This window comes from Lepidochelys kempii, chromosome 1 (assembly GCF_965140285.1).
Source record: "Lepidochelys kempii isolate rLepKem1 chromosome 1, rLepKem1.hap1, whole genome shotgun sequence".
Classification (NCBI taxonomy): domain Eukaryota; kingdom Metazoa; phylum Chordata; order Testudines; family Cheloniidae; genus Lepidochelys; species Lepidochelys kempii.
The window spans coordinates 206,074,783-206,101,088 of NC_136380.1; the positions used below are offsets into that span (position 1 = coordinate 206,074,783).

The following is a 26,306-nucleotide window of genomic DNA, read 5'->3' on the forward strand; positions in this document are numbered from 1 at the left end:
GCATCCCAATATCTTATATTGTTTTTTATCCCACAAGTAATATTTTCAAAAGTGCCTAAGTGACAGGCTCCTTTGTAAATTTTACCTATACTGCACAGGTATGACACACCCATGCCTGAAATGCAGTTGCCTCTGGGGTAGAAGGTGACAGCAATTTAGAAGCACACAGCAATTTCTCACAACAGTCTCAGTCAAAGTGAATAAAAATTTCATATGCAGCATTTGGGGGACATAGGTTGATGTAATGAAGTTAGAGATGGAACACAACCATAACATCAGGATTTGTGAAAAGAATGCCGTGTGGGCTTCAATGGCCAATGACAAGTGATCACAAACATCTTATAGCTCAGCTGAAAGACAGCTATGTTATATAAATTTACAGTTTCTTCTCTCCTACTAATCCCAACTCCCAAGCACAGAAGAAGAGGCACTCATGGTTTGACCCATCCCCAATCTACAGAATGGAGCCCTGCAAACTAGTCAGGTGGCCCATGGAACTATCAGGTATATACTAGAAGATGGCTTAATGAATTCAACATTAACTGTCTTTGACTACTCACCAATTTATCTTCAGTCATATACCATGTGCTGCAACTAGACCTTAGCTACATTCCAGATACACAGAAGTATGATAACTTATAGCAGATGGTTTCCTTTGGGCTAAACATCACTGTACCAAATTTTTATTTACTTACAAATAACCTCACTTGACCTTGTAACAGCCAAAGGAGAGATTACTTCCTGTACAGAGTAAATGGAGTTCTTCGAGACATTTTGTCCTTAGGGGTGCTGCAGTCAGGATGTGCCCATGCACTCTTGATTGGAGATTTCTGTAAGCAGTGTCTGTAGGTCTGCACTTGTGTCCTACACACCCTCATGCTCTGGTACAAAGGTATATAGGGCAGGCTTGCTGCTGTTTCTCCAGTTCCTTCTCAACCACAAAGTCCAGAGAGTATAACCCCAAAACTGAAAGGAAGAAGGGCCCACAGGGGAGTGGAGAACCCATAGGAACAAGACATCTAGAAGAACGCCAATTATTGTGCAACCTCTCCTTCTCCCTCTGAGTGCTCCACATCAGAAGATTCACAAGCGGTACTCCAATTATGGAGGAGGGTGCTGAGGAGGTAGATTCAGTATGCTCTGTGGAATAGCATCACCGAAGGCCATGTCAACTCTAGATGCACGCACAATAGTAAAATGCTGGGAAAAGTGCCACTGCAGATGTCTGAGACGGATATGTACTTCAATAAGACCACAGAGGTATACCAAGCCTTAGTGGAATGGGCAATCACCCTTGGTGAAAGACGCACCTCCAAGGCTTCACAACAGGTCAAGATGTCACCCATTTCAACAATCTCTGGGTGGATACTGGGTATCCTTTCATTCTTTGTGAGGGAATCAGACTGCGAGAAGCCACGATGGTACTATGAAGATGGCTACCAATCTCTCATTTCAAGACCTTGAGGAGCAAAAGTTTTGGGGGATAAGCAAAGAGCAAGACCAAGAGCAGAGGCCAAGGGTAAGGAGGGCATCTCCCAACAAGCTGATACTATGCCCCCCCAAGAAGAATCATCTGCATCGGACAATGTCATAAAAAGATCTCTCTCCGTGGAACCCCAAATGAAAGAAATAACTTTTGAGGTATTGACACCCACTAGAACAGTTTGTACTTGTTGAGGGGCTTTGTGTATGGGGACCAGGACACCCAGCTCGGGGAAATAAGCCTGAACAACCTCAAGAACCTCCCCAATCACAAGGTGCTCCTGCTGAAAGGATTTGATTTGGGGACCAAAGCCAGGCTTGAATACATCAGGAGTGCAGTCTTGCCAGGGACGTTACGAATTTACTGGCTGCCACACGGCCCAGGAGTTGAAGAGAACTCCTTGCTGTGGTTTGTAGCTCTGTTGTAGCATGGTACTGAGGCTGGCCATTGTAGCAAACCTATTCATGGGCAGGTATGGTTTGATTGTCATGGAGACCAAAGTGACACCGATGAAGTCTATTTGTTGTACAGGTCTAAATGTAGACTATTTCATGTAGAGGTGGAAGCCCAAGAAGTGGAAGAGGGATAGGACCTTGTTGATTGCTGACGGCACCCTGAAAAAGGAGCAACCCTTAAGAAGTCAGTCATCCAGACAGGGAAAGACTATTATTCCCATCTAATGAAGATGGGCTGGCGATAGGTCAGAGGACCTTTGTAAAGATCCTTTGCACAGTCAAAAGTCAAAGGACAGGATCTAGTATTAGCAGTTGTCCTTGCCCATGACAAATTGTAGGAAATATTTCTGGGAAGAGTGCATAGCTATATGGACATATGGTCCCAGAGGTCAAGGAAGACAAACCAATTCCCCACTTCTAAAGAGGAAATCACCACGGGTAAGGTTACCATTCTGAACCATTGAGAGAGGACAAAGTCTGAAGGTCCAGAATTGGTGGTCTTCCTCCTCTTTTCTTGGGAACCAGGAAGCACCTCGAGAAGAACCTTTTCTCAAGACTTTCTCAAGGAAGTCCAGTGGAATGGGTTAGATTACCCCTAGGAATAGGGAATATTGCACCTCCTGTCTTAGGAGACCCTTGTGAGAAGAATCCCTAAGATGGGGAGGGATGACGCTGAACTGGATGAAATAGCATCTCCAGGGTCCACCTATGCACGGTGATCAACTCCCAGGCAGACAGGAAATGGGAGAGATGATCCCCAACAGGCTGTTGACGGGCTTGGTGTAGACCATGATCCTAGGATCACTTGTGACCCTTGACCAGTTGATCACAAAAGCCGTTCAGAAGAAGTTGCTGATTATGATGGCACAAGGGAAGACAGCCCTTTCTTAGAAAAATCTAGGTTTCTTTCTTGATGGTTCAGTTGATCTTGTGGTTTGATAGTAAATTGGGCAAGACCACTGTCTGTGATATGCTGGGTTTTGTTTTGTTTTTTGGGTGCTGCTCTCAAGGTTGCTTGCTGGGAAGCTTCTCAGTACACAGTCTGCTGGAGATTTATTTTAGGTGATACTGGGACCTCCGTACCGGGGAGGAAAAAGCCTCAGTGGTACCCATTCCAGGATGTGAGGTCTCCTTGTTCCCAGATCAAGAGGGTGACTTTATCCTTTTCAGGGTTTCTCTTTCTGGAGAGTGGGGTCTCTTCATTTTAGATCATCTTGAAGACCCTAAAGGGCTGCAGGGTCTTTGATTACCGGAGCCAGGCTGGTGTGCTCACCAGAGTTGGCAGTTGAGGCTGATGTGTGTGCGCGGAGGGACTTGGACCTTGCAGCTCTCAGAGAGTGTTCCATAAGAAGCAGTTTCAATCCGTCCTACCTCTGCTTTCTGAATCTGCTTTTGCATCTGAAGCAAACCTTGCACTTAGAGGGAATGTGAGCTCTCCAAGGCAGCTGGAATGCCCATTGTTGAGAGGAAAGGACCCATGGTAGACATGGCAGGGTTTGAAGCCTGGGGTCTTGGGCATAACCCAGTAAGAAAGGACAGGCAGATGTAGAGGGCCGAGAGGAACATAGGCCCTGACAGGGTGAAAAGGATGGGGGGGGAGATACCCCCCCCAAAGTATACAATTGTGTCAAATTAAAAAGAATGATAAAAATGAAATAACTGAATTAAAGAAATAGGAACAAGTCAGAAAGAAGAGTCAGCAGGCTGCATAGCTAGCTAGGGGACACTGTGACACTCAGTCTCATGCTACAGTTGGTTGAGAAGGAACTGGAGCAGCAGTGGGTCTTCCCCTCCCTATATACTCTCACACCAGAACACAAGAGTGCGTAAAGCACAGACACTGCTGACAAAAATCTCCAGTGTATGGGTACAAGCACATCCTGATGTGAAACACCCGCAGAGACAACTTGAAGAAGAATCTTGGTACATGCTGTAGTGTTTTATTGTTATATGAAACAGTCTGTTCTCGAACAAATTTAACCCAAAACAGAAACCATACTAAGTAGTATGCAGTAACTATTACACAACTGAAGCCTCTGCAAGGGAACTTATGATGAATCTCCACATCAAATACTGAAATACTGTTAAGGTTTTGCAGCCACTTGTAAAGAAAGATGCTCTTTTGGGAAGGTAGGCTTGCTCTTTCACTAGGATTTCCACAAATCAATTATTTATTCAATGCAAATCTGCCTTGCTACACTAAAAGTCACTCATAATCAATCAATGTTAATTAGAGACTCAGAAAGCCTACAGCTGTGTTAATGGTGAGGAAAAAAATGAAGATTCTCTTCAGATTTCTGCCTGGCTTTATGAATCAAGCTTCCTGCTGGAAAACAACAGGGGAACTAATATTCCATATCCCTCTTGTGTGTTTAAATGAGATCACTGGGAAACAACGTTCGCACTATATTTAGTTGTTGTTTTAAATGCTCTTGTAAGGAAGTGCCTCTTATCTGATAATTTTCTGGTCAGTTTCTTACCATTCCTGATTGCTGCAACCACTGAAGACTGATTCAGGGACATGAGAAACCTTAAAGAATTCCCTGAATCAGTCTTCAGGTCATACTCACTTCCAAATACAGGTTGAGCAATTTTCCCTGTTCAAGGAAATGCACAAAAATTCTTACTGATAAAGCCATCTGGTCACAGCAATCTGACATCATAACTTCTGAACTCTGTGCAGGCTTCTGAACCTCTGTTGAGATCCCCGCTTCAAAATATAGTTTATGTATTTGCATAGCTTCTCCCTGCTTTGATGATTAATGTAGGAAGCAGCAGATATTCAGGGTGAAACCCTGGCTTTACTGAAGTCAATGGAGCTTTTGCTAATGCCTGTAATGGGATCAGGATTTCACTCTCATTGTGTTTTGAATGTATAGGTTCAGGGATATTTAGATTTATTTTCTGAGTTCGAGCAATATCCACCTCTTTCTTTCAGGAGAGACTTTCCTACATTTTATGAGGTGGTTAATGCCCTTAATATTTTATGTATATAATTTTAAGAACCAGAAGAAATTAGGTGAATTCTGTTTAGATGTCTATACCCAAGGAATTCTTGGATAAGAGGATATTTTGCTGCCTTCTGTAGTCTAAAGATATTCTACTGGAGCCAAAGTGAGTAAATTAGTTAATTGCATAGTTGTTGTAGACATGTTGGTTCCCAAGATATTAAAGAGACATGCTGGGTGAGGTAATATCTTGTATTGGACAAACTTCTGTTGGTGAGAGAGAGAAGCTTTTGAGCTACAAAAGAGCTATGCGTAGCTCAAAAGCTTGTCTCTCTCACCAACAGAAGCTGGCCCAATAAAAGACATCGCCTCGTATACTCATACTTTAAGGCTAGAAGGGACCATTCTGATCACCTAGTTTGACCTCCTGCACATCACAGGCCACTGAACCTCACTCACTCCTGTAACAGACCTATAAACGTCTGGCTGAGTTACTGAAGTCCTCAAATCATGATTTAAAGACTTCAAGTTACCGAGAATTCACCATTTACTCTAATTCAAACCAGCAAGTGACCATGCTGCTGTGGAAGGTGAAAACCCCTCTGGGTCTCTGACAATCTGACCTGGGGGGAAATTCCTTTCTGACCTGAAATATGATGATCAGTTAGACCCTGAGCATGTCAGGGAGACCCACCTGCCAGATGCCTGGGAAAGAATTCATTGCAGTAACTTAGAGCCCTCCCCACCTAGTGTCCCATCTCCAGCCACTGAAGATATTTCCTAATAGCAGTTGCAGATGGGCCACATGCCCTTGGAGGCAATCTCCTCATACCATCCTCTTCATAAACTTATTAAGTTTAGTCTTGAAACCAGTGAGGTTTTTCGCTCCCACCGCTCCCCTTGGGAGTGTGTTCCAGAACTTCACTCCACTGATGGTTCAAAACCTTCATCTCATTTCCAGCCTAAACTTGTTGATGGCAAGTTTATAGCCATTTGTTCTTGTGCTAACAATGGCCCTTAACTTAAATAACTCCTCTCCCTCCTTGGTGTTTATCCCTCTGATGTAGACACAGCAATGAAACAGCCCTGCAGCCCAAACCAAAGTCAGCTGGCACAGGCCAGCCGCAGGTGTCTAGTTGCTGTATAGACATACCTTAAATGCATGACCTTGCACTTTGCAATATTAAATTTCATCCCATTTCTATTACTCCAGTTTTCAAAGCCATATTCCAGTCCTCCTCCACATCAGCAATATCTTCCAACTTTGTGTCATCTGCAAATTTTATTAACAAATTCCCATTTTTTGTGCCAAGGTCATGAATGAAAATGTTAAATAAGATTGGTCCCAAGATTGATCCCTGAGGAATTCCACTAGTAACCTCACTCCAGCCTGACAGTTCACCTTTCAGTATGACCCGCTGTAGTCTCCCCTTTAACCAGTTCCTTGCCCACCTTTCAATTCTCATATTAATCTCCTTCTTCTCCAATTTAACTAATAATTTCCCATGTGGAACTGTAGCAAATGCCTTCCTGAAATCCAGGTACATTAGATCTTCTGCATTTCCTTTGTCTAAAATACCAGTTATCTTCTCAAAGAAAGATCATGCTGGTCTGCCACAATCTACCTTTTGTAAAACCATGTTGTATTTTATCCCAATTTCCATTTACCTCTGTATCCTTAACTACTTTCTCTCTCAAAATTGGTTCCAAGACCTTGAATACAACTGAGGTCAAACTAATGGTCCTGTAGTTCCCCAGATCACTTTTTTTCATTTAGTAAAAATAGGTACTATATTAGCAATTCTCTAGTGATAGGGTATGATCTCCAAGTTTACAGATTTATTAAAAATCCTTGCTTTTGGGCTTGCAATTTCATGTGCCAGTTCCTTTAATATTCTTGGATGAAAACTACCCAGGCTCCTCAATTTGGTCCCATTAAGCTGTTTGAGTTTGATGTCCATCTCAGATGTGGTAATTTTTACTTCCATATCCTCGTTTCCATTAGCCACCCTGCTACTACCCCAAAACTCAATTATTCTTACTAAAATCTGAGGCAAAGTAGTCGTATGGGTGCTGGGCCATGGCCAGATTATTTTTATCACCACCCCATCCTCAGTGCTTAGCGGTCCCACTTCTTTCCTTGTCTTCATGGCCAGATTATTTTTATCACCACCCCATCCTCAGTGCTTAGCGGTCCCACTTCTTTCCTTGTCTTCTTTTTATTTATATGGCTAAATGACTTTGTATCATTGGTTTTAATTTCCTTTCCAAGCTCCAACTCTGCTTGACTTTTGGCAGTTCTCACTTTTTCCCTACACTGTCTGACTTCCAAGAGGTAGCTTTCCTTGTTGATCCATTAAATCTTCCATTCCTTGTAGGCTTTCTGCTTTCTCCTAATAATCTCTGAGATGCATGTTCATCCAATTTGATCTGCAACCCTTCCCTACGATATTTTCCCCCCTTGCCTGGGATGCAGGCTTCAGATACTTTAAGTCAGAGTTGCAGAAACTAATTTCAAGCCTCCTCCACTTTCAGGTCCTTGAGTTCTTTAGTCCAGTCACTTCCCCAGCTACTTCCCTTAATTTTTCAGTGTTTGCCCTTTTGAAATCAAGGACCCTAGCTGCAGACCTATTTTTGTTTATCCTCCCATTTAGTGTAAACTGAATTAGCTCACGATCACTTGAATCGCAGTTATCCTCTACAACCAGTTCTTCTATGAAGTCCTTGCTACTTACACATACTAAATCTAAAATGCCATCACCTCTTGTTGGTTTGGTGACTATTTGGTGAAGAAATCACATCCAGGAATATTTTCAGTAGCACTTGTCCTCCAATCTATAGCTTGGAAATTAAAGTCTCCCATTATTACACACTTCCTAGTAGCATTTATTTAATTAAAAATATTAAAGAGGTCTCTGTCCATATCCAGAGCAGACTATAGGGGTCTGTATCATACCCCACGCACTATTCCAGTGGAGCCTCTGTTGCATTTCTTCTCCAAAGTGATTGACCAAAATCTGAATCTGTTTGGGTCAATCACTTCTTATTGCAGTTACCTCATTATTATATTTATTTCTGTCTTTCCTCAACAGCACATACCCTTCAATATCTGTACTCCAGCCATGACTATTATTCCACCGTGTTTCTGTTATCCCTATAATATCCGGTTTTACTCCCTACACCAGTAATTCTCATTCCTCCATTTTGTTACCTAGGCTCCTTGCATTGGTGTATAGATATCTTAGTTTTTTCTGCTTGGCTTTGCCCAGATTCCTTGCCTGTTTAGTTGCAATCATTCTACTGTCAATATTGCCTACCTGACTCTTAGTGTCATTGGTATTGGCACTATCTTTCCCCTTGATATCCAATCTCCTCCCTCTGTTGTACCTTTCTCCATTGCTGTATCCTCTCTTATCTGATTTCCCTGGGGCTCAATATCAGAATCAGGCATGGAGATTACATGAGTAGGCCCCTATCCAATTCACGGCCATGAAAAACATGTCATGGACTGTGAATCTGGTCTCCGCCATGAAATCAGATTTCACAGGGGAGACCAACATTTCTCAAATTAGGGGTCTTGACCCAAAAGGGAGTTGCAGGAGGCGGGGGCAGTCACAAGGTTATTTTAGGGGGTTGCGGTATTGCCAGCCTTACTTCTGAGCTGACTTCAGAGCTAGGCAGCGAGAGAGCGGTGTCTGCAGGCTGGGAGCCCAGCTCTGAAGGCAGAGTCGCCATCAGCAGCAGAGCAGAAGGATGGCATGGAATGGTATTGCCACCCTTACTTCTGTGCTGCTGCCTTCAGAGCTGGGCAGGCAGACAGTGGTGGCTTCTGACTGTGGGCAGCAGCTCTACATTCAGAGCTGGATTCCTGGCCTGCAGCTGCCACTCTCCAGCTGCCCAGCTCTGAAGGCAGTACCGCTGCCAGCAGCAGTGCAGAAGTAAGGGTAGCAGTACCGCACCCCCCTACAATAATCTTCCGACCCCCCCTCACCCCCAACTCCTTTTTGGGTCAAGACCTCTACAATTACAACACCTTGACATTTCAGATTTAAATAGCTGAAATCATTATATTTATGATTTTTAAAATCCTATGATCGTGAAATTGACCAAAATGGACCCTGAATTTGGTAGGGCCTTATACATGAGACTCTCCAGACCGCCCCTGAATTCCTAGTTTAAAAGCTCTTTAAAGCCAACCTCCAACCCAGAAGTCTGTTTCCCTCCCTATTCAGGTGGAGTCCCTCCCATCTCTCTCTCCATGAAGGCCTCCCAGTGGTCAAATGTCCCAAAACCTTCCTTATAGCATCACTGCCTCAGCCATCTGCTGATCATCATAATCTTGTCTTGCCTTCGCTCTCTAGGGACAGGTAGAATCCCATTGAAGATTATCTGAGCCTCCCTTTCTTTAAGTTTCTTCCCAGCCTCGAATAGTCTCCCTTAATATGTTCCAATGAGAATCCAGTAGGATCATTTGTTCCCACATGAAGGAAAATCAGTGGATTCTTTCCTACTCCCATAAGGAGCCTCTTCATCCTCAGGTTCACATCCTGTTTCTTAGCTCCTGGCAGACAGTACACCTTTCTGTTCTCTGGATCGGCTCTAGTGACAGGCCTGTCTGTTCTTATTAGGGAGTCCCCCATCATGTAGAACTGTAGACCCGGTGTTGGTGCAATTCTCCAGCCTATCTCCTTCTATTCCTTCTGGTTGCAAGTCCTCTTGTCTTTTGTGCTCACTTGCGATCCTCTAGGAGTCATCCTCTATCATCCAGGGGAGCTGAACTTGAGCTCTCTCCACTGACTCTTCCCCTCTTCTTATAGGGCTAGCCATTCTTCTCCTTCTCCCTTGCTGTCCCACCTTCTGTGACTGCCTGCTGCGCCTCTTCATTTTCCAACTCAGCAAACCTGTTCCTCAGCTGTATTTCTTCTTCACTAGCTTCAGCTTCACTTCTTCACTTTCCTCTGCCTTGTTCACGTAGCCACATGCTTCCACTGGCCACTTTCCTCATCCAGCACTCTACCCTCACAGTTCTCCAGTCCAGCTTGCATCTACAAGTCTTAAGTTTTCCCTTCAGTCTCCTCTTCCCTTCCTCCACCATCTGTTCAAAACTCAATCAAGAGTTTCAATCTGCTTCAAGAGTTTCAATCTGGATCTTCTCTTCCACCCAGTCTATTTGGCAGCACTTCATATAAATGAAGCATCTTTCAGGTACATACTCCAGGATAATATACATTTGCAGCTTCCACATTAAATCATCTTCATTCTCTTCCATTCCTTGAGTGCCTACCACAGCTGCCTCTGTACCTGTCAAAGTTCCCCCTCAAGCTTCTGTCAAGAAAAAATATAACACAACCCCACACATTCTCGCTTCCAAACTCTCCTTACAAAACTCCCTTGTTTTCCGCTTTGTTTGCTGACTCCTGGGCCACTGCTCCTGTGCTGCTCGCTGGCCAGCCCCTTGGCTACGTTTACAGGCCTCCTAATCAGGCCTCACCCTTGTCTTTCTAAATTAGTTAATAGCAGTGCTCTGTGCACTACTCCCTGGACGTTCTATTTATATTTAACTAGGACCATTTAATAACTATAAAATAATACTCTAATAGTTGTTCACAACTGATTTACAACTTTATATATCCATCAGATAACCCTCTCACCTTCTCTATCCTTATATTTCTAGAAGAGGGGGTTTTTCAATCATAGTGGAACCCCTATTTAATTAATTAATTGGAGATTTAAGAGTTCAGAAAAACAAAGTTTATAAAACATCTCAAAATTACAGTAGGTACAGTGTATAATAGATTAACCATTCAATAACAGTACAGGCATAACAAATGAAATGCATACAGTGTGCCTTATTTTTCTTTGTTTGAGAGAACTCTCTCTTTTCCTTGCCACCAGATCTGTCTTTTCAAACATGCACAGCTGACTGAATGCTGGCTGGAGGACTGAAGTCACATGCAGTGGCAGAAAACTTGGTTCATATACTTCCTCATTCATAAGATAGATGTTTATACAATCAAGGTTCTACGGCACTATGTATTTTGTTTTCTGTTTGCAGTAGTAAATAGAATTAACCATGGACAAAAGTGGATGTCAAACTGCTGAAACTGATTAATCAGTAAGGTAAGATATGCCCTTGAGAAAGAATAGGAAAATGAGTTCGCAATCTTAGTCACATATAAGGAGCAACAGTTGGGACTAACAGGATCCTAAGGAGAAGATATGACATCATTCAGGTATTTTTTCCTATAAATAAGAATATCAGATGATATTTTCTATAGGCCATCTTAATTACTACATAGTCATAGAATCATAAACTCGTGGCGAACAGGGGAAGTCCCAGATGACTGGAAAAAGGCTAATGTAGTGCCAATCTTTAAAAAAGGGACGAAGGAGGATCCTGGGAACTACAGGCCAGTCAGCCTCACCTCAGTCCCTGGAAAAATCATGGAGCAGGTCCTCAAAGAATCAATCCTGAAGCACTTACATGGGAGGAAAGTGATCAGGAACAGTCAGCATGGATTCACCCAGGGAAGGTCATGCCTGACTAATCTAATTGCCTTCTATGATGAGATTACTGGTTCTGTAGATGAAGGGAAAGCAGTGGATGTGTTGTTTCTTGACTTTAGCAAAGCTTTTGACACGGTCTCCCACAGGATTCTTGTCAGCAAGTTAAAGAAGTATGGGCTAGATGAATGCACTATAAGGTGGGTAGAAAGTTGGCTAGATCGTTGGGCTCAACGGGTAGTGATCAATGGCTCCATGTCTAGTTGGCAGCCGGTGTCAAGTGGAGTGCCCCAGGGGTCGGTCCTGGGGCCGGTTTTGTTCAATATCTTCATAAATGATCTAGAGGATAGTGTGGATTGCACCCTCAGCAAATTTGTGGATGATACTAAACTAGGAGGAGTGGTAGATACGCTGGAGGGTAGGGATAGGATACAGAGGAACCTAGACAAATTAGAGGATTGGGCCAAAAGAAATCTGATGAGGTTCAACAAGGACAAGTGCAGAGTCCTGCACTTAGGACGGAAGAATCCCATGCACCGTTACAGACGAGGGACCGAATGGCTCGGCAGCAGTTCTGCAGAAAAGGACCTAGGGGTTACAGTGGACGAGAAGCTGGGTATGAATCAACAGTGTGCCCTTGTTGCCAAGAAGGCCAATGGCATTTTGGGATGTAGAAGTAGGGGCACAGCGAGCAGATCGAGGGACGTGATCGTCCCCCTCTATTCGACATTGGTGAGGCCTCATCTCGAGTACTGTGTCCAGTTTTGGGCCCCACACTACAAGAAGGATGTGGATGAATTGGAGAGAGTCTAGCGAAGGGCAACAAAAATGATTAGGGGTCTGGAACACATGACTTATGAGGAGAGGCTGAGGGAACTGGGATTGTTTAGTCTGCAGAAGAGAAGAATGAGGGGGGATTTGATAGTTGCTTTCAACTACCTGAGAGGTGGTTCCAGAGAGGATGGTTTTACACTATTCTCAATGGTAGAAGAGGACAGGACAAGGAGTAATGGTCTCAAGTTGCAGTGGGGGAGGTTTAGGTTGGATATTAGGAAAAATGTTTTCACTAGGAGGATGGTGAAACACTGGAATGCGTTACCTAGGGAGGTGGTAGAATCTCCTTCCTTAGAAGTTTTTAAGGTCAGGCTTGACAAAGCCCTGGCTGGGATGATTTAATTGGGGATTGGTCCTGCTCTGAGCAGGGGGTTGGACTAGATGACCTCCTGAGGTCCCTTCCAACCCTGATATTCTATGATTCATAGAATATCAGGGCTGGAAGGGACCTCAGGACGTCATCTAGTCCAACCCCTGTTCAAAGCAGGATCAATCCCCAATTTTTGCCCCAGATCCCTAAATGGCCCCCTCAAGGATTGAACTCACAACCCTGGGTTTAGCAGGCCGATGCTCAAACCACTGAGCTATCCCTCCCCCATAGACCTATTTATGGTTGAGAACCATAGCACTCCCCCATACCACCCCACAGACCCCTATGCCCAACGCCCCCCACCCAGAGACACCTCCACAGAGTGGGGACAGAAGCGGAGCCCCAAGTGCAGGGCTGGGCAGCAGGACAGCCGGGACCCTGGACTCCGCCACACTGGACAACCAGGATCCTGCTGAGCAGGGCCAGGCGGCCTTTAGCACACAGCTGTAGACTATACAGAAAGCATAGACTGCTATTAGTTTAGACCTTCAAAAATTAGGTTGTCACAGAAATATTACAGTAACTTAATGTAACTTATTAAATGACCGTCATTGTAGCTAACCAAATATGTTATAAGTAATGAGAAAAGTTAATTAAATATCTTATTTGACAAATAGTATTACCGACTAATTACACACATGCACAATTTAACCCACAAAGAAGTTCCTGTAGCCTCTTTTTGGGTTAAGATTTTCTGTTCTTGAGTCTTAAAAAATGAAGCTCTGAAATTTGTAATTATATTTATTTAAGATATAGGTTTTTGTTCCTTTAATGACCTTCATGGTTGCTGGATATACAGTAACTTCTCTAATACCTTGATCTGAGTGATTTTCTTGCCTTTGAAAGTAATTCTGTCATTGTAAATATGTGAAAAACAAAACAAAACACTTTTCCCTATTTCAGTAAGAAAGATTTTTTCATGACAGACTGTAAAATAAAGACTGCCGGTCTTTAAAATTCTGTAGGTGGCTAATTACATGTTGGGATGAAGGTTGTCTTTTGCCACCGTATTTGGTACCCAAATACCAATAGATAGATGGATTCTATCTATTCACTAGTTTCAGAGTAGTAGCCGTGTTAGTCTGTATCCGCAAAAAGAAAAGGAGTACTTGTGGCATCTTAGAGACTAACAAATTTATTTGAGCATAAGCTTTCATGAGCTACAACTCACTTCATCGGTTCCTTTATAACATTAGCTCTAGTAGATAAGAGATTTATTTTTAAAAAATAGCTAATTGGATCAGGATTCCCACTCCCTCAGGGAGACCAAGAAATTACATACTGAGTTCTATTTTAAATTTCTTCAGCTTTATTCTTTAAGTAGATAACTGATTTTCAGGAGCTGTGGACACTAGCTAAATCACAGGGTTTTGCTGATTGCATAATTCTACCATCTTGTCTGTCTTCTCGATCTTCTCCACTCTTTTAGACCTGTGAGTTTTGATTTCAAATGCAGCAGAAGTTGCCTTAGTGCTCAACAAATTCTATGGAGGTTCAGACAGCTATTTCTGTGTTTTAATCAGGTGAGGAAACAAAAACTAGCACGTGATCGTTGATCTTAAACAGATTCAGCCAGGAACTCTCAGAAACACTGCTTAATTGCTCAATTCCTACTTTTGGGTAATGGCTAACAATTGCATCTGTTTTCTAATTTCTGGCTGCAGCTGACTATGTGCATGCTCTTTGGAATTTTAGTTCCTGTTTAACTATAAATATCTTGTCATGGCAACAAAAATTATAGTTGTCAGGCTCTTAAAAAGTCTGCTCTCTTACCAGATCAAAAAACTATTTACACCCTTAATTCCCTGCCTCAAATATTACGTTACAGCAATTGTATATTTTCTCAGAATTATGCAACCCTGCTATTAATATAGCAAACACATTATGACAGAAACCCCCTCTAAAAAGGTTCAGTGCTCAGATCCCAAAATTTGGATGCTTATTGAAACCTAAAAAGGCTTCAGCCAGGCCCCATAATTGTACAGACATGAACAAATATTTGCAGGCCCTGATTCCCCCCCATCTATAATGATGCTACAGCCTACTCATTTTTATCTAGTGTTATTTGGGATAACGAATAGGAGTGCTTCCTTCTCTGACATCTTCATGGGCTATAATAACCTTACCCCTCTTTCCCTCCACCCAATAATTTCCTCCATCCACTACGTATTTTCCCCTTTCCTCATCCTAATATGGTCGTGTCCCCCCAGCTTTCCTCTGTCATCTAGTGCTCTCTCTCTCTCCCCCTCATCCTCTTCAGAAGCCTGAAATAGCATGCAATGTTTTGTGAACGTGTGAATGGAACTCCAGGTAGCTGCTCTGTATATATTCAGTATCTTTTCTTCCTGCAGGGCATGAGAGCATGCCCTTACCTCATCAGGTATAGGGATATGTGCTAATTAGCAGCACACAATAATGCACCCAGAAATCCACTTAGGATATGTCCGAACAGGAATAATACACCCACATCAGGCCAATGTCAGCTGACTCTGGCTGGGGGGGTCTATAAAATGCCATTGTAGACCTTCAGGCTCAGACTAGAGCTGTGGCTCTGGGACTGCGTGAGGGGGGAGGTCCCAGACCCTGGGCTCCAGCCTGAGCCTGACAGTCTATAAAGCAATTTTACAGCCCCACAATCTGAGTCAGAGTCAGTGGACTCAGGACAGCCATGGGTGTTTTACTGCAGCGTAGACATACCCTTGTCTTCATGACCTTTCTGCTGTGGCAAGAAATAGCCGTGGTGATTTTTGGTATGTTTGGTCCTTTGCATGTAGAACACCAAGGCACCACTGCCATCGAGGGAATGAAGTTTCTCTCCTCTCTTCAGCAGAGGCATGGGTTTTGGGAAGAAAACAGGTAAGTGGACAGTTTGATTGATATGGAATTTCAGAAATAACCTTGGGGAGGATTTTTAGGATGAAGGCGAAGGGAGGCCTTTTCTTGTGAAAAACATTATATGGTGGGTCTGTCATGAGGGCTTCCATCTCACTCACCCTTCTGGCTGTGGTAATAAGAACTAACAATGCATCTTCCATAGACAGGTGGGACATGGAGCATATTGCCAAGTGTTCAGATGGTTGTCTGGTGAGTGCTGACACCACAAGATTGAGGTCCCATTGAGAAGTAACTTTGACCACTGGTGGAAAGTCCTGATTAGACCACATGAATCTCTCTGTTGTTGGGCGAGTGAAAATTGAACATCCATCTAGTGGAGGAAGGAAGGCACTGATTACTCTGTGAGCTAATGGAAAGACTTGAGTTTTTGTTTTTTAAAACAGGAAAAGGCTGATTATGCTAAGCAAAGCAGAGAAACATCTCCACTTAGCTAGTTAGCAGGTCCTAGTTGAATCTTTCCTACTTTGAAGAAGAATAGTTCAGATAGGTGCTGAGCAAGAATGTTCTAGTTCTGATGCCCATCCAAGTATCAGGCAGTGAGGTGGAGTGGGTCTGGATTCGGGCATCTGATTCTTTCCAGATCCTGATATGAGGACAGACTGATATTCTCAGAAGCTCCAGGAACCAAAACAGTTTGGGCCAGTTGGGTGCTCAGAGAATGCTTGTGACCCTGTTGTGATGGATCTCTCTCAATAATTGTGGAAGCAGGGTAACAGGAGGAAAAGCATCTCTGAGTTCATCTATCCATGCCAACAGGAGAGCATCGACCTGGGAGCCATGACCCATAGCTCCTCTGGGGCAATACAGAGGAAGTTTCCTGTTCGTTTGGAACCCGAAGAGATCCCATTGAGGCATGCCCCACTGAGTGAGTATCTTGCTCAGGACAGAGCTGTGTGTCTCTCACTTGCTATCGCCAGAGAAGTGCCTGCTCAGGTTGTCTGCTAAAGAGTTTTGAGGACCTAGAAGGTATGTGGCTTGGATGATTATGTGGTTTCTGATGCACCTGTTCCAAAGCCTGACTACTTCTAGGCAGAAGGGAAGAGATCTTGCTCTGTCCTATTTATGTAAAAGACTGTGGTGATATTGTCTGACATTATTTGGATATGGAGTGAACGCATAAATGGGAGAAAAGACGTGCATGGCAGGCGGATTGCCCTTAGTCCCAGGAGACTGATGTGCAGACTGGCCTTCTGTGGTGCACAGGTACCTTGTACCACGTGACCATTCAGGTGAGCACCCCAACCCAGAAGAAATGCATCTGTTATGATGGTGGCACTGGGGGAGCAGGAGTGTTGAAGGGGATACAGACTCTCACTCGTTCTGGATTCAGCCACCAAGTATGAGAGGCAATGACCCTGGGGGGAATCAGTCACTCTGGTGCTGAGGTGATCCTTGCCCGGTGAGTAGACCAACCAAAGCCAGACCCGTAGGCATCATAGATGAAGTCTGGCGAACAGTGTCACAAGTCCATGAGGCACACACTGACCATAATCCTTGGTCTGCAAGTAATCCGTATTATCAGATTGCTCATAAACTGAAATCTTTCCATGGGATGAAAAGCTCTTGCAAAATGGAGTCCAGGGTCACTGAATAAATGTAACGTCCGTGTAGGTGTTAAAATAGACACTTCTTTCTTCACGCAGGTGCCCAGCGCTGCTAGAAGTTGAAGCAAGAACAGAGTCATCAACCTGACCTACCTATGAGCCAATCGTCAAGACCTGGGAAAACTGGGTAACTCTGAAGTCTCATTTGGGCTTCCTCCTCAGAGAAGACCTTTGTGAATACTCTGGGTGCTATTGCTAGTCCAAAGGGAAGGACAGTGAGCTGTAAATGTTCCTGAGCCACTAGAAACCAAAGGAACTCTCTGTGGGACAAATATCTACATATCCTTCATCGAAAGCAGTGAACTACGAATTTCAACTTCTGAATACAGCTGGTTCAGTTGCAGAAGGCTTAGAGTGGGTCTCCACCCTCTGACTTTTGTTGGGACTAAGAAATAAAGGGAATAAACCCTCTCCCTCAACACTGAGGTGACACTTGCTCTATTGCTCCTCACTGGAGGAGGGCGTCTGCTTCCAGTTAAGAATCACCTCACGAGAATGGTCCCTGAAGGGGGGCTGGGAAAGGAGGGAAGGAAAGAAACTCTATGGTGTATCCTTTATGCTTGTGATTAGCTACCTCTACCACCACAGTCCCAGAGTGGGGGTGGGTAAAGAGGTGTTCGTATCCCTTAGATGGCGCAAAGTATTTATGCTCCACCCCCTTGGCGGGATAGAGGTGGGTGTGCGCCACCAAGTTCAGGTTCTAGGCAGCCCTCCTGAGTAGGTCCTGATGGGCCCTGGTGTCTATAGCAGGCAATGTGGCACAGATCCCTGCCACCGCCTCATCCGCAGAGGAAGAGGACAATGCCCTTGGTGGCACTGGGTCTTCCTGACCCCCTGGCTCATGAGAATCCACCCACGTAGTGGCCCCTTGAGCGGTACAGGCGGCGGCAGCAGTGTCTGGTGCCGTGGTCGCTACGGTGCTGGTGCCCATGTCGGTACCCAGTCTTCAGTGTTGTCGGTCTGGGCTTCTGCATCCTGACCACAGGGAGGTTCCGGGGTGACGGAGGAAGCCGATGGAGGCATCCGAGCCTCTGACACCACCGACAGGGACCTGGAACCAGGCCCCCGGGCTTGGTGGTAGGCCCACGGTGTCCAAAAGGGCCACTGAGGAGGCCAGGAGATTACAGGCACCAGCTGCCCTTCATCCTGCCTTGGGCGGTGCCAGGAGTGGTATCAGCTCCGCCAGGATATGTAGGAGTCCATCTCTGAGTCCGAGTGTAACCAGGGCAGTGCAGACCTAGACGGTGCCAGGGCGAAGGCAAGCAGTGCTGCATCATAATAGGCTTGCCCCCATGACGGGCGAGCACCAGTGCACTGTCAGTGCCGTCGTCGGAGGCAGGGCCTGAGCCAGCGGGACAGGCGACTGTGCTGTCACGGTGATTAGGTCCCTTGCCGCCTCCAACATGTCCGGTGTGGAGGGAAGATCCAGATCCTCCTCCACTCCCCCTGCACTGGGGAGTCCACCAGAACCAGACTCAACGGACCTCCCGGAGAGGCTGGAGTTGACAGTCCTGGCATAGGCGGGCCCAAAGTTGGGCGTCCCGACACGGGATGCACCTCGCTGGTGCCCAGATTCTCCGTTGCCTTAGTAGGAGAGCACTCCCCGCCCACCCTCTTCTTTTCGTGCGGCACCAGAGACTGTGAGCAGTGCCTCACACAGGAATTGGTTCTCGGTGCCAGAGAACCGCAGTGCCAGGTCTCCTTAGATGAGTCCTTTCTCGGCACTATGGCCTCCCACACCGAAGTGCCCAGTGCCAGCTTCGACGCCGCCTGGGGGCAAAGGGCTGACTCCATTAGAAGGAGTTTCAGCTGAAGGCCTGCTCCTTTTTTATTCTGGACTTAAAGCCCCTGCAAATGTTACACCAGTCGGGACTGGTGGCCTTCTCCAAGGCACCTGAGACAGGAGTCGTGTGGGTCTCCCTTGGGCATGGGTTTGAGGCAGGACCCGCACAGCTTGAAGCCCTGAGACTGAGGCATGGGATGCGAGGTGGGGGGAAGAGGAAACCACCAATGTAAACTTAAATAACTATACTACTAACTAACTACAACTATACAAACTATTTACAGATAGAGAAGAAAAGAGTCCACTAGGGAATCACTAGCAAACGCAAAGAGGAGCATCTCCAACAACCATCACTGGCGGTAAGAAGGAGCTGAAGAGGTGGTGGGTCAGCAGGGAAATACATACACCACCATGAAGGCACCATTCCAGGGGGGGCCACAGCCAACCCGACAGGTAGTGCTAGGGAAAAACCTTCCGACGATTGTGCACACAGTGCGCACACACCTACTTGGAATGGACATAAGCAATCACTAGAGGAAGAACACAAAGAACTATTGCGCACATGTGGGCCAACGGACACTGTTTCCAGACAGGCACATGGCACACATGCCCACTCACGTGTGGACTATACCTGGGGACCAGCACTTGAAGAATCTGAAGGGTCTGAGAAGTCATCAGAACCACAACAGCTCTGTTTATACTCATCTATAACAGTATCCTTGTCCTCTTCAATTAACAAATAGATTAATCTAACATTACAAGTCATTTCAATTGTAACAGGTTAGCACATACTTATTTTCAGCACTGAAAATTATTGCTTGATGAGGTGTGGAAGGAAACCTTCTCTCATTAGTGTGGCAGCTGGGGCTAAATGCTTTACCTTGAAAGTGACTGCTCACAAAAGTCTCATTGCCATCCCTCTGTTCTAGCACCCCTATAGGAGATATTTTTCAGAGTCTTTCTTTAAAGAGTCTATCACTCTCCCTCACAACCTTATTGCTCTCTAGGAAAAAGACAACTACTCTCAATGACCCCTTGGTTTTGGATAGCCACAACAGAAGTCTGTGATATGACCACACAGATCAATCTTCCCCTGCCAGTGGCTGTAAATGTTCACTCTGGAATGCTCCCAATCCCCTGCTAGCTCAGTGAGTGAGGAACTGCACTAGAGACTCAAAGGGTCTGGCTACACTACATGTACAACTGTGTTTTTGTAACCAATACATGACAAATTCATCTGACCTGGTTACAAATACACAAAGCTGTGCTCACACAGCAGCTCTTTTCACAACAACAATCATGTGTTTGTGCATTCACCCCACCAGACTTCCTGACTCTATCAGTATGTTCTGGGAATATCTGGGAAGCTCTCCCATAGTACATAGGGTGCAATTCACACTGGGTTGCCCTATGACACAGAGAACTGTAAGGAAGGTGCAGCCACGAAAGGTCATACCACAGTTAAGGGACAGCGTATACACCGCAAAAGGGGGGAGGAGGGGGGGAGAACCTCTCGCAAAATGGTTACGAGACGACAACCACCTGCCAGCTAAACTACTTGTCAGGGCAAAATCCTGTTAGTTGCCATGGTTACTAAGTACTGGACATGTGCCTGTAGTAATAAGCCAGGTTTACAGCTCACTCAGCTGCTATACCGTTAAAATGTCTGTTAAAAGTTGTAGTGTAGACACACTTATTCACATAACACACGGCTTCATTACTAACCTGTTTCTTATCTACCTTTGTCCATGCTGACAACAATTATTACTTTAAAGATTAGAATAAGTAACTGTCTAATTCTTTACTTAAATAATATAATCAGGTCTGTTGGATGATCTACTGAGGCATCTACCTGTAATAAGAATCAGCACCAAAACAGTAATTATGTATACATAAGACTATATTTTAGTCACGGGTATTTTTAGTAGAAGTCATGGGCAGTAAACAAAAATTCAGGGCCCATGACCTGTCCATGACTTGTACTATATAACCCTAACTAAAACTTGGGTTGGGGGTGCTCTGCAGGGCTGGCCTCGGGTGTGTCGCGGGTGCTGCAGGGGAGGGGCAGTGGCCCGGGACCACCACTGGTGCTGCGGGGGTTGGGGCGGGGCTGGCAGGCGGCTCCACGCACTGCTCCCATCACGAGCACTGGTTCCACAGCTCCCATTGGCTGGGAACCGCAGCCAATGGGAGCTGCGGGGGCGGTGCCTGCAGGCAGGGGCAGCACACAGAGGCCCCTCCGCCTAGGAGCTCCAGAGACATGCTGGCCGCTTCAGGGGAGTGCCCAGAGGTAAGCGCCACCCCCTCCCACACCCGCAAGCCCCTTTCCACACCCAAACTACTTCTGCTGCGGGGGCAGGGGGGGGAGGTAGAGGAGAGCGCAGTGGCCAGAGACTGCCCCAGCAGCAGACAGTGCAGCTGCCCGAGCAACCCTGGAGCCAGCCACACCATCCGCTGCAGAAGTCACGGAGGTCACAGAACGTCATGAAATCCGTGACAGACACGCAGCCTTATTTATACAATATCATAAATTTGCACTGTGCTTTACAAAACTGAAATGGAGTGTCAGTGCAGAGGAACTTACAACATAAGATAAGGACGAGAGGTGACAAACACAGAGATTGAGGGACACAGTGATGATGAAGGTGATAACAATATCATGTGGTCATTTACAGGATTCATGCATCTGTAGGGCTTTTTAAAAACATGTCATTTTTAGATTGTAGTCCATAAACTTCCTTGAAGTCATGCACTTTGAGGATATTTTTTTCTTTTTAAAGAGACTGTTTATATTTCTGTTTCTGATCTCTACAGTCAAAAAAGACCTATTTTGTACCAAAACTTAGATTCTCATATGTCCAGGTCAGTCATGATGACAATAAATAGCTGACAGGTAGACTACAACCTAGATACTGAAAACAGGCAGACTAGAACACGTTAGTTACAATGAAGAACATCATAACCAACCGCTGACATGGGTGTGATGCACTGAGACTGCACTGTTGCTCTTGTGCCACCATTGTGTCATTGTACATTTATGTCTGTTCTTTATGCACAGATTCACATGCAGAGCTACAGAAGGGGTTTGAGAAGCACATCTGGAACAGGGGCAGTTCCAATGGTTGCTGCATTATATCGTGTTACTATAGCTGCACTCAGAAGTACCACTATCGTTCAAGAGTAGCTGATGCCTCATGGATAACCTTGAAAAAAAACCATTCTACCCCTGAAACATACTTCTGGTTATATATTATTAAATGCAATAAAATAAGTTAATATAACTTTAAGCAGGACCAGTTAAAAGTCAGAAAGTGTAAAAATTAAGATTCTGATAGCAGTATTTACTTGGTTTTGTTGCCCAGACTGTATGTTTACAGGATCCATTCTATCCTACCAAAAGAACAGGGTTATGCTACACATTCAATTAGAAAAACAGGAAAAGAAAACATATACATATGTTCAATGTGGCCAAGTTAATACTGTTTTTGGAAGTGCTGGACCATTTCCTGACTTTTCTGTTATTTAAACTGTGCAATATTAATGACACATTAATGACTCTTTTGAAAGATTTAATTTTTTTCTCTTCCCTTTAACAAAAACGATCTGTGCTTTTATGCTGGTATGTAAATAGTTTCAGTTTGGCTTTGAAGTTCACGCCTCTCTGAAGCCAATGAAGGAAGGGAGGGTGAGTTCCCACTTTTGCTGCTGCTGCTGTTTTGCCTGTCAAGAGTTTTTGAGCTGGGCAGCTGTATATCTGTTTACTTTGTGAAGACTCTTTGCACTGGGTTAAAAAAATGCAAGCCCCAAATGTGTAGTATTTTGCAAAATGCAGCCAAACTCAAGAGACTAAATTTTCAGGATATGCCTATAATTTTAAACTTTTTCCTCTCCATGAAGGTAAGGATTCTTTTGGTAGGGGGGACTTGAGATGGAGGGAAGCAAGAATTTGCTGTGTATTATTTTTCAAGTTAAATGCTAACAGTCAATTTCATGCAGATTGTTTTCATATTTATCAATCTCTACAACAGCACTTACAAACGAATATTTTTACAGTGTTTAACGTGCCCAGAACTCCAAAAATTTTGCACAGATTTGGTTCAAACTTTCAAATAAAAATTCACCTCCAAAGAAAAATCAAGCATGGAAAACATTACCAGGAAAGGCTTCAGAAAAGGTGAGAGTTCTGAAAAGCACTCTCACGTAGAAAGACTTTAAATGAGAAGTGTTTTTCAACTTTATAACCGTCTCTGTTAGTGGCGCCTACAATATTTGTTTCATTACAACAGAACATTTGCCTGAAAACAGAGTAATAGTTTCCGCAGAGTACTTCTACACGTAATGCTTGTTCATGAATCCTCTGTGGTATCATGTATGGTTGTGTCACATACAGGTGGATCACTTCATTTGGGAGAAAAGTAGCAAGGATATGTGCAGTCTTTAGAAACTAAGTGCTTGTATTTCCACTGGATTCATCATAGGTCTAAGCAAAAGCCAACGGGTGCTGCTTGTGGCTGTCTAGATTAGGAAAAAAGATGTTTTTTAAAATTATATCAGCTAACCTGTTTTAATTAGTCTTTAAACACCACTAAGCACTTGGCGTATGACAGGGCTTAACACCCTTAAAATATGCTAACTGGTTACGGTCAATTCTAGACTCTTCTCATGCTTGACCATGACTTAACATTTTTAAAGGTTTTACATCTTGCCTACAGTAGGTACCAAGAAATATTTTAAAATGTGATCACTAGTATGTTTTTAAAAGCACCTCCTTCTCCTAGTGCAGACAAGGCCCATATGAAATGCAAAACACTCATAACCACTTGGAATAGACATAGTAAGTCCCCAGATCAGGAAGCTTGAGATCTGAATTATGATCCCTTTAATGCCAGTCCACAGACAGGGTCCTTATGTATTCTGTGATTTAAAAACCAAAACTACCAACATTGTTAGCGATTTCATTGCTGTTCATTTTTAGTAGAAATCTCCTGCCTCCTATGCCTCCACAGGTACCAGAAGCCCCAAGTCTTCACTCTCTGGCTAATGAAAGTGCCAGCTTTCTTGACAGCTTCTATGATGCAGTTATTAGTTATCTAAACAAAAAAAATAATCCTTGACATTTTGAAAACTTGAGGTGTGGGGGACAGCATAAAATAAGTTGAATATCACAACAAACAAATGGGGTTATTACACGGATTATATTATTCATTATCATATTTGATTTAAATTGTTGAGACTTTTTAATGTCCTATAAAGTACACAGATCGTTGCCCAGAGTTTTTCCAAGAGACTGTAAAGCCAACACCCAACTCCATTTTCATTCTTATTAAAAATACTTAATAAAATTCAACCAAACACTTGAGCAAGAAAACTGCTCCACTGAAATTGTTTGGACAGCTGGAAAAAAAAAACTGTTTGAAGTTTGACTTTTAGCCAAACACGAATAACCTCCCAACCCACACGGAAGTCTAGAAGCTAGAAAATCATGTAGTGATAACTTCAGAAAGATGAATGGACATGCATTTATTTTAAGAACCATCTTTGACCACCTATAACCAGGTCCTCCCTTCAAGGGTCACACTTGAGCACTTTGGGACAGTTATAAACTTATTTATAAATCTATTTTGTCCACAATAAAAGCAATCAAAAACAGTGCAGTCAGTACAGAGTACAATACACAAAAAGATATACATACCTATACTGGAGGTATAATCGGTGGCTCCAAAGATCAACTCTGGTGCCCTGTAGTACCGAGAGCAGATGTATGAGACATTAGGTTCTCCGCGAACCAGCTGCTTTGCACTAGACAGAAGCAAAACAGAGATCTTCAGTGACAGAAGATTTTACCACACTTCAGCATAGGCAAACTTAGTTTTATTTCTCTCTCCCCCCACCCCCATTTCCAAACTACTTCTGTATTGATGCTGTGACATTACATCCCATATTCTTCATAGAAATATTGTTATGGTATGAATATGGTATAACTAAGATGTTTTATGCAAGATGGCTCACGTAAGATATCATTGGAGAATGCGATTATCCAATTTATATGCTTGTGTCATTTCTGTACCTAAAGTTAGGAATATGGACTACGTAACAATTACAACCGGGTGTGTATTGGGAAGACACCCACCAGATAACAGGCCACCAGATTTGATGGGCCATTAGGAAGAAACAATAAGACACTAATCTCTCTCCTTCCTGGGAGGCGTCCTGGGACACAGCTGTGACCCTACTAGGTCAGGTAGTCTTGTCACCGGATACTAAACATTATCTTGGACTTCTTGTAACTTTCCACTAAAAGGAGAGGGGGATCAAGTATGGGAAACAAAAGATCCCGCCTTATGTAAATCTTATTTAAGGGTGGGGAGGAAGGCAAATGGGACTCTCCTCCGTTGCCTACCCAAGAAGAAGGACTGCTGAAGAAACTGAAGGGACAAAGAAACTAACCTGAAGGGAAAGGCAGGGGTCAAGTCTGTAAGAAGAAATAACTGGAACTCTAAGCTACAGAAACTCTGCACCCTAAGTCAACATTTAGAGTGAGCAATTACATTTTGTAACCTGTTTCTTTAGTGAATCAAGCTTACTTTGCATGTTTTGTTTTATTTTCTTAGTAATCTGCTTTGTTCTGTTTGCTATCCCTTAATCATTTATAATCTGCCTTTTATAGTTAATAAAATTTGTTTTGTTTATTATTAAACCCAGTTTATGTAATTTCTAACCGGGGGGACAAGAAGTAGTGCATATCTCTCTTCACACTGACGAAGAGGGTGAAATTTTATGAGCTTGCGCTGTGCAGATTTTTCTATACAGTGCAAGACAGTATTATTTTGGGTTTATCTCCCAAAATGGGTGTGCATGTGAGTGCTGGGTGAGTCCTCTCACACAGAGCTGACTTCAGTCTGTGTCTGCAGTGGGGTATTGCCCTACCTGTGTGCATGTGTTGCAAGAGGCCGGAGAGCCAAATTCAGCAAAGCAGGGAGAGGGAACCCAGGCTGGTCGAGCAGGAGAGGCTCAATGAAACCCCAGTACATCAGGTGGCATCCCGGAAGGAGGGGACTAATCCGTCATAGATGCATGTGACAAAGTCTTTTTTTTTTTTTTTTTTTTTTTTTTTTTACTGTCAAATCAATTCAACCCAACAGCCAGTTATCTTATGATAACACATTGGCCATGCCAAAGGACATCCTGAGCACAATCCAGTGGACAAATAGGTTCATATTCCTGAATAACACTCTACTACTTTGCTGGGTGCAAAGATTTATTTACAGAGGATAAAGGCTGGACAGAGTACGGTTCAGTCAAATTTAGTCAGCTGTTGAGGTTCAAAACCCCCTACCACTCACTCAAACCTAAATATCACCTTTCTTTATGACCACATCAGCATTCCTTTGGTTCTATACTGCTTAGGAAGGCATGGTAGGTTATTTTTA

General features: G+C 44.0%; 1 protein-coding gene across 6 annotated transcripts in view; it reads right to left on the reverse strand.

Annotated features, from left to right (window-relative positions):
- GSK3B (glycogen synthase kinase 3 beta) overlaps nt 1–26,306 on the reverse strand; it is a 267,577-nt gene that overhangs the window by 81,878 nt on the left and 159,393 nt on the right. For all 6 annotated transcript variants that reach the window (XM_073309439.2, XM_073309445.2, XM_073309401.2 and 3 more), the window contains exon 6: nt 24,569–24,675. In XM_073309439.2, the coding sequence (XP_073165540.1) occupies nt 24,569–24,675 (107 nt within the window). The remainder of the gene's footprint in view (nt 1–24,568; nt 24,676–26,306) is intronic.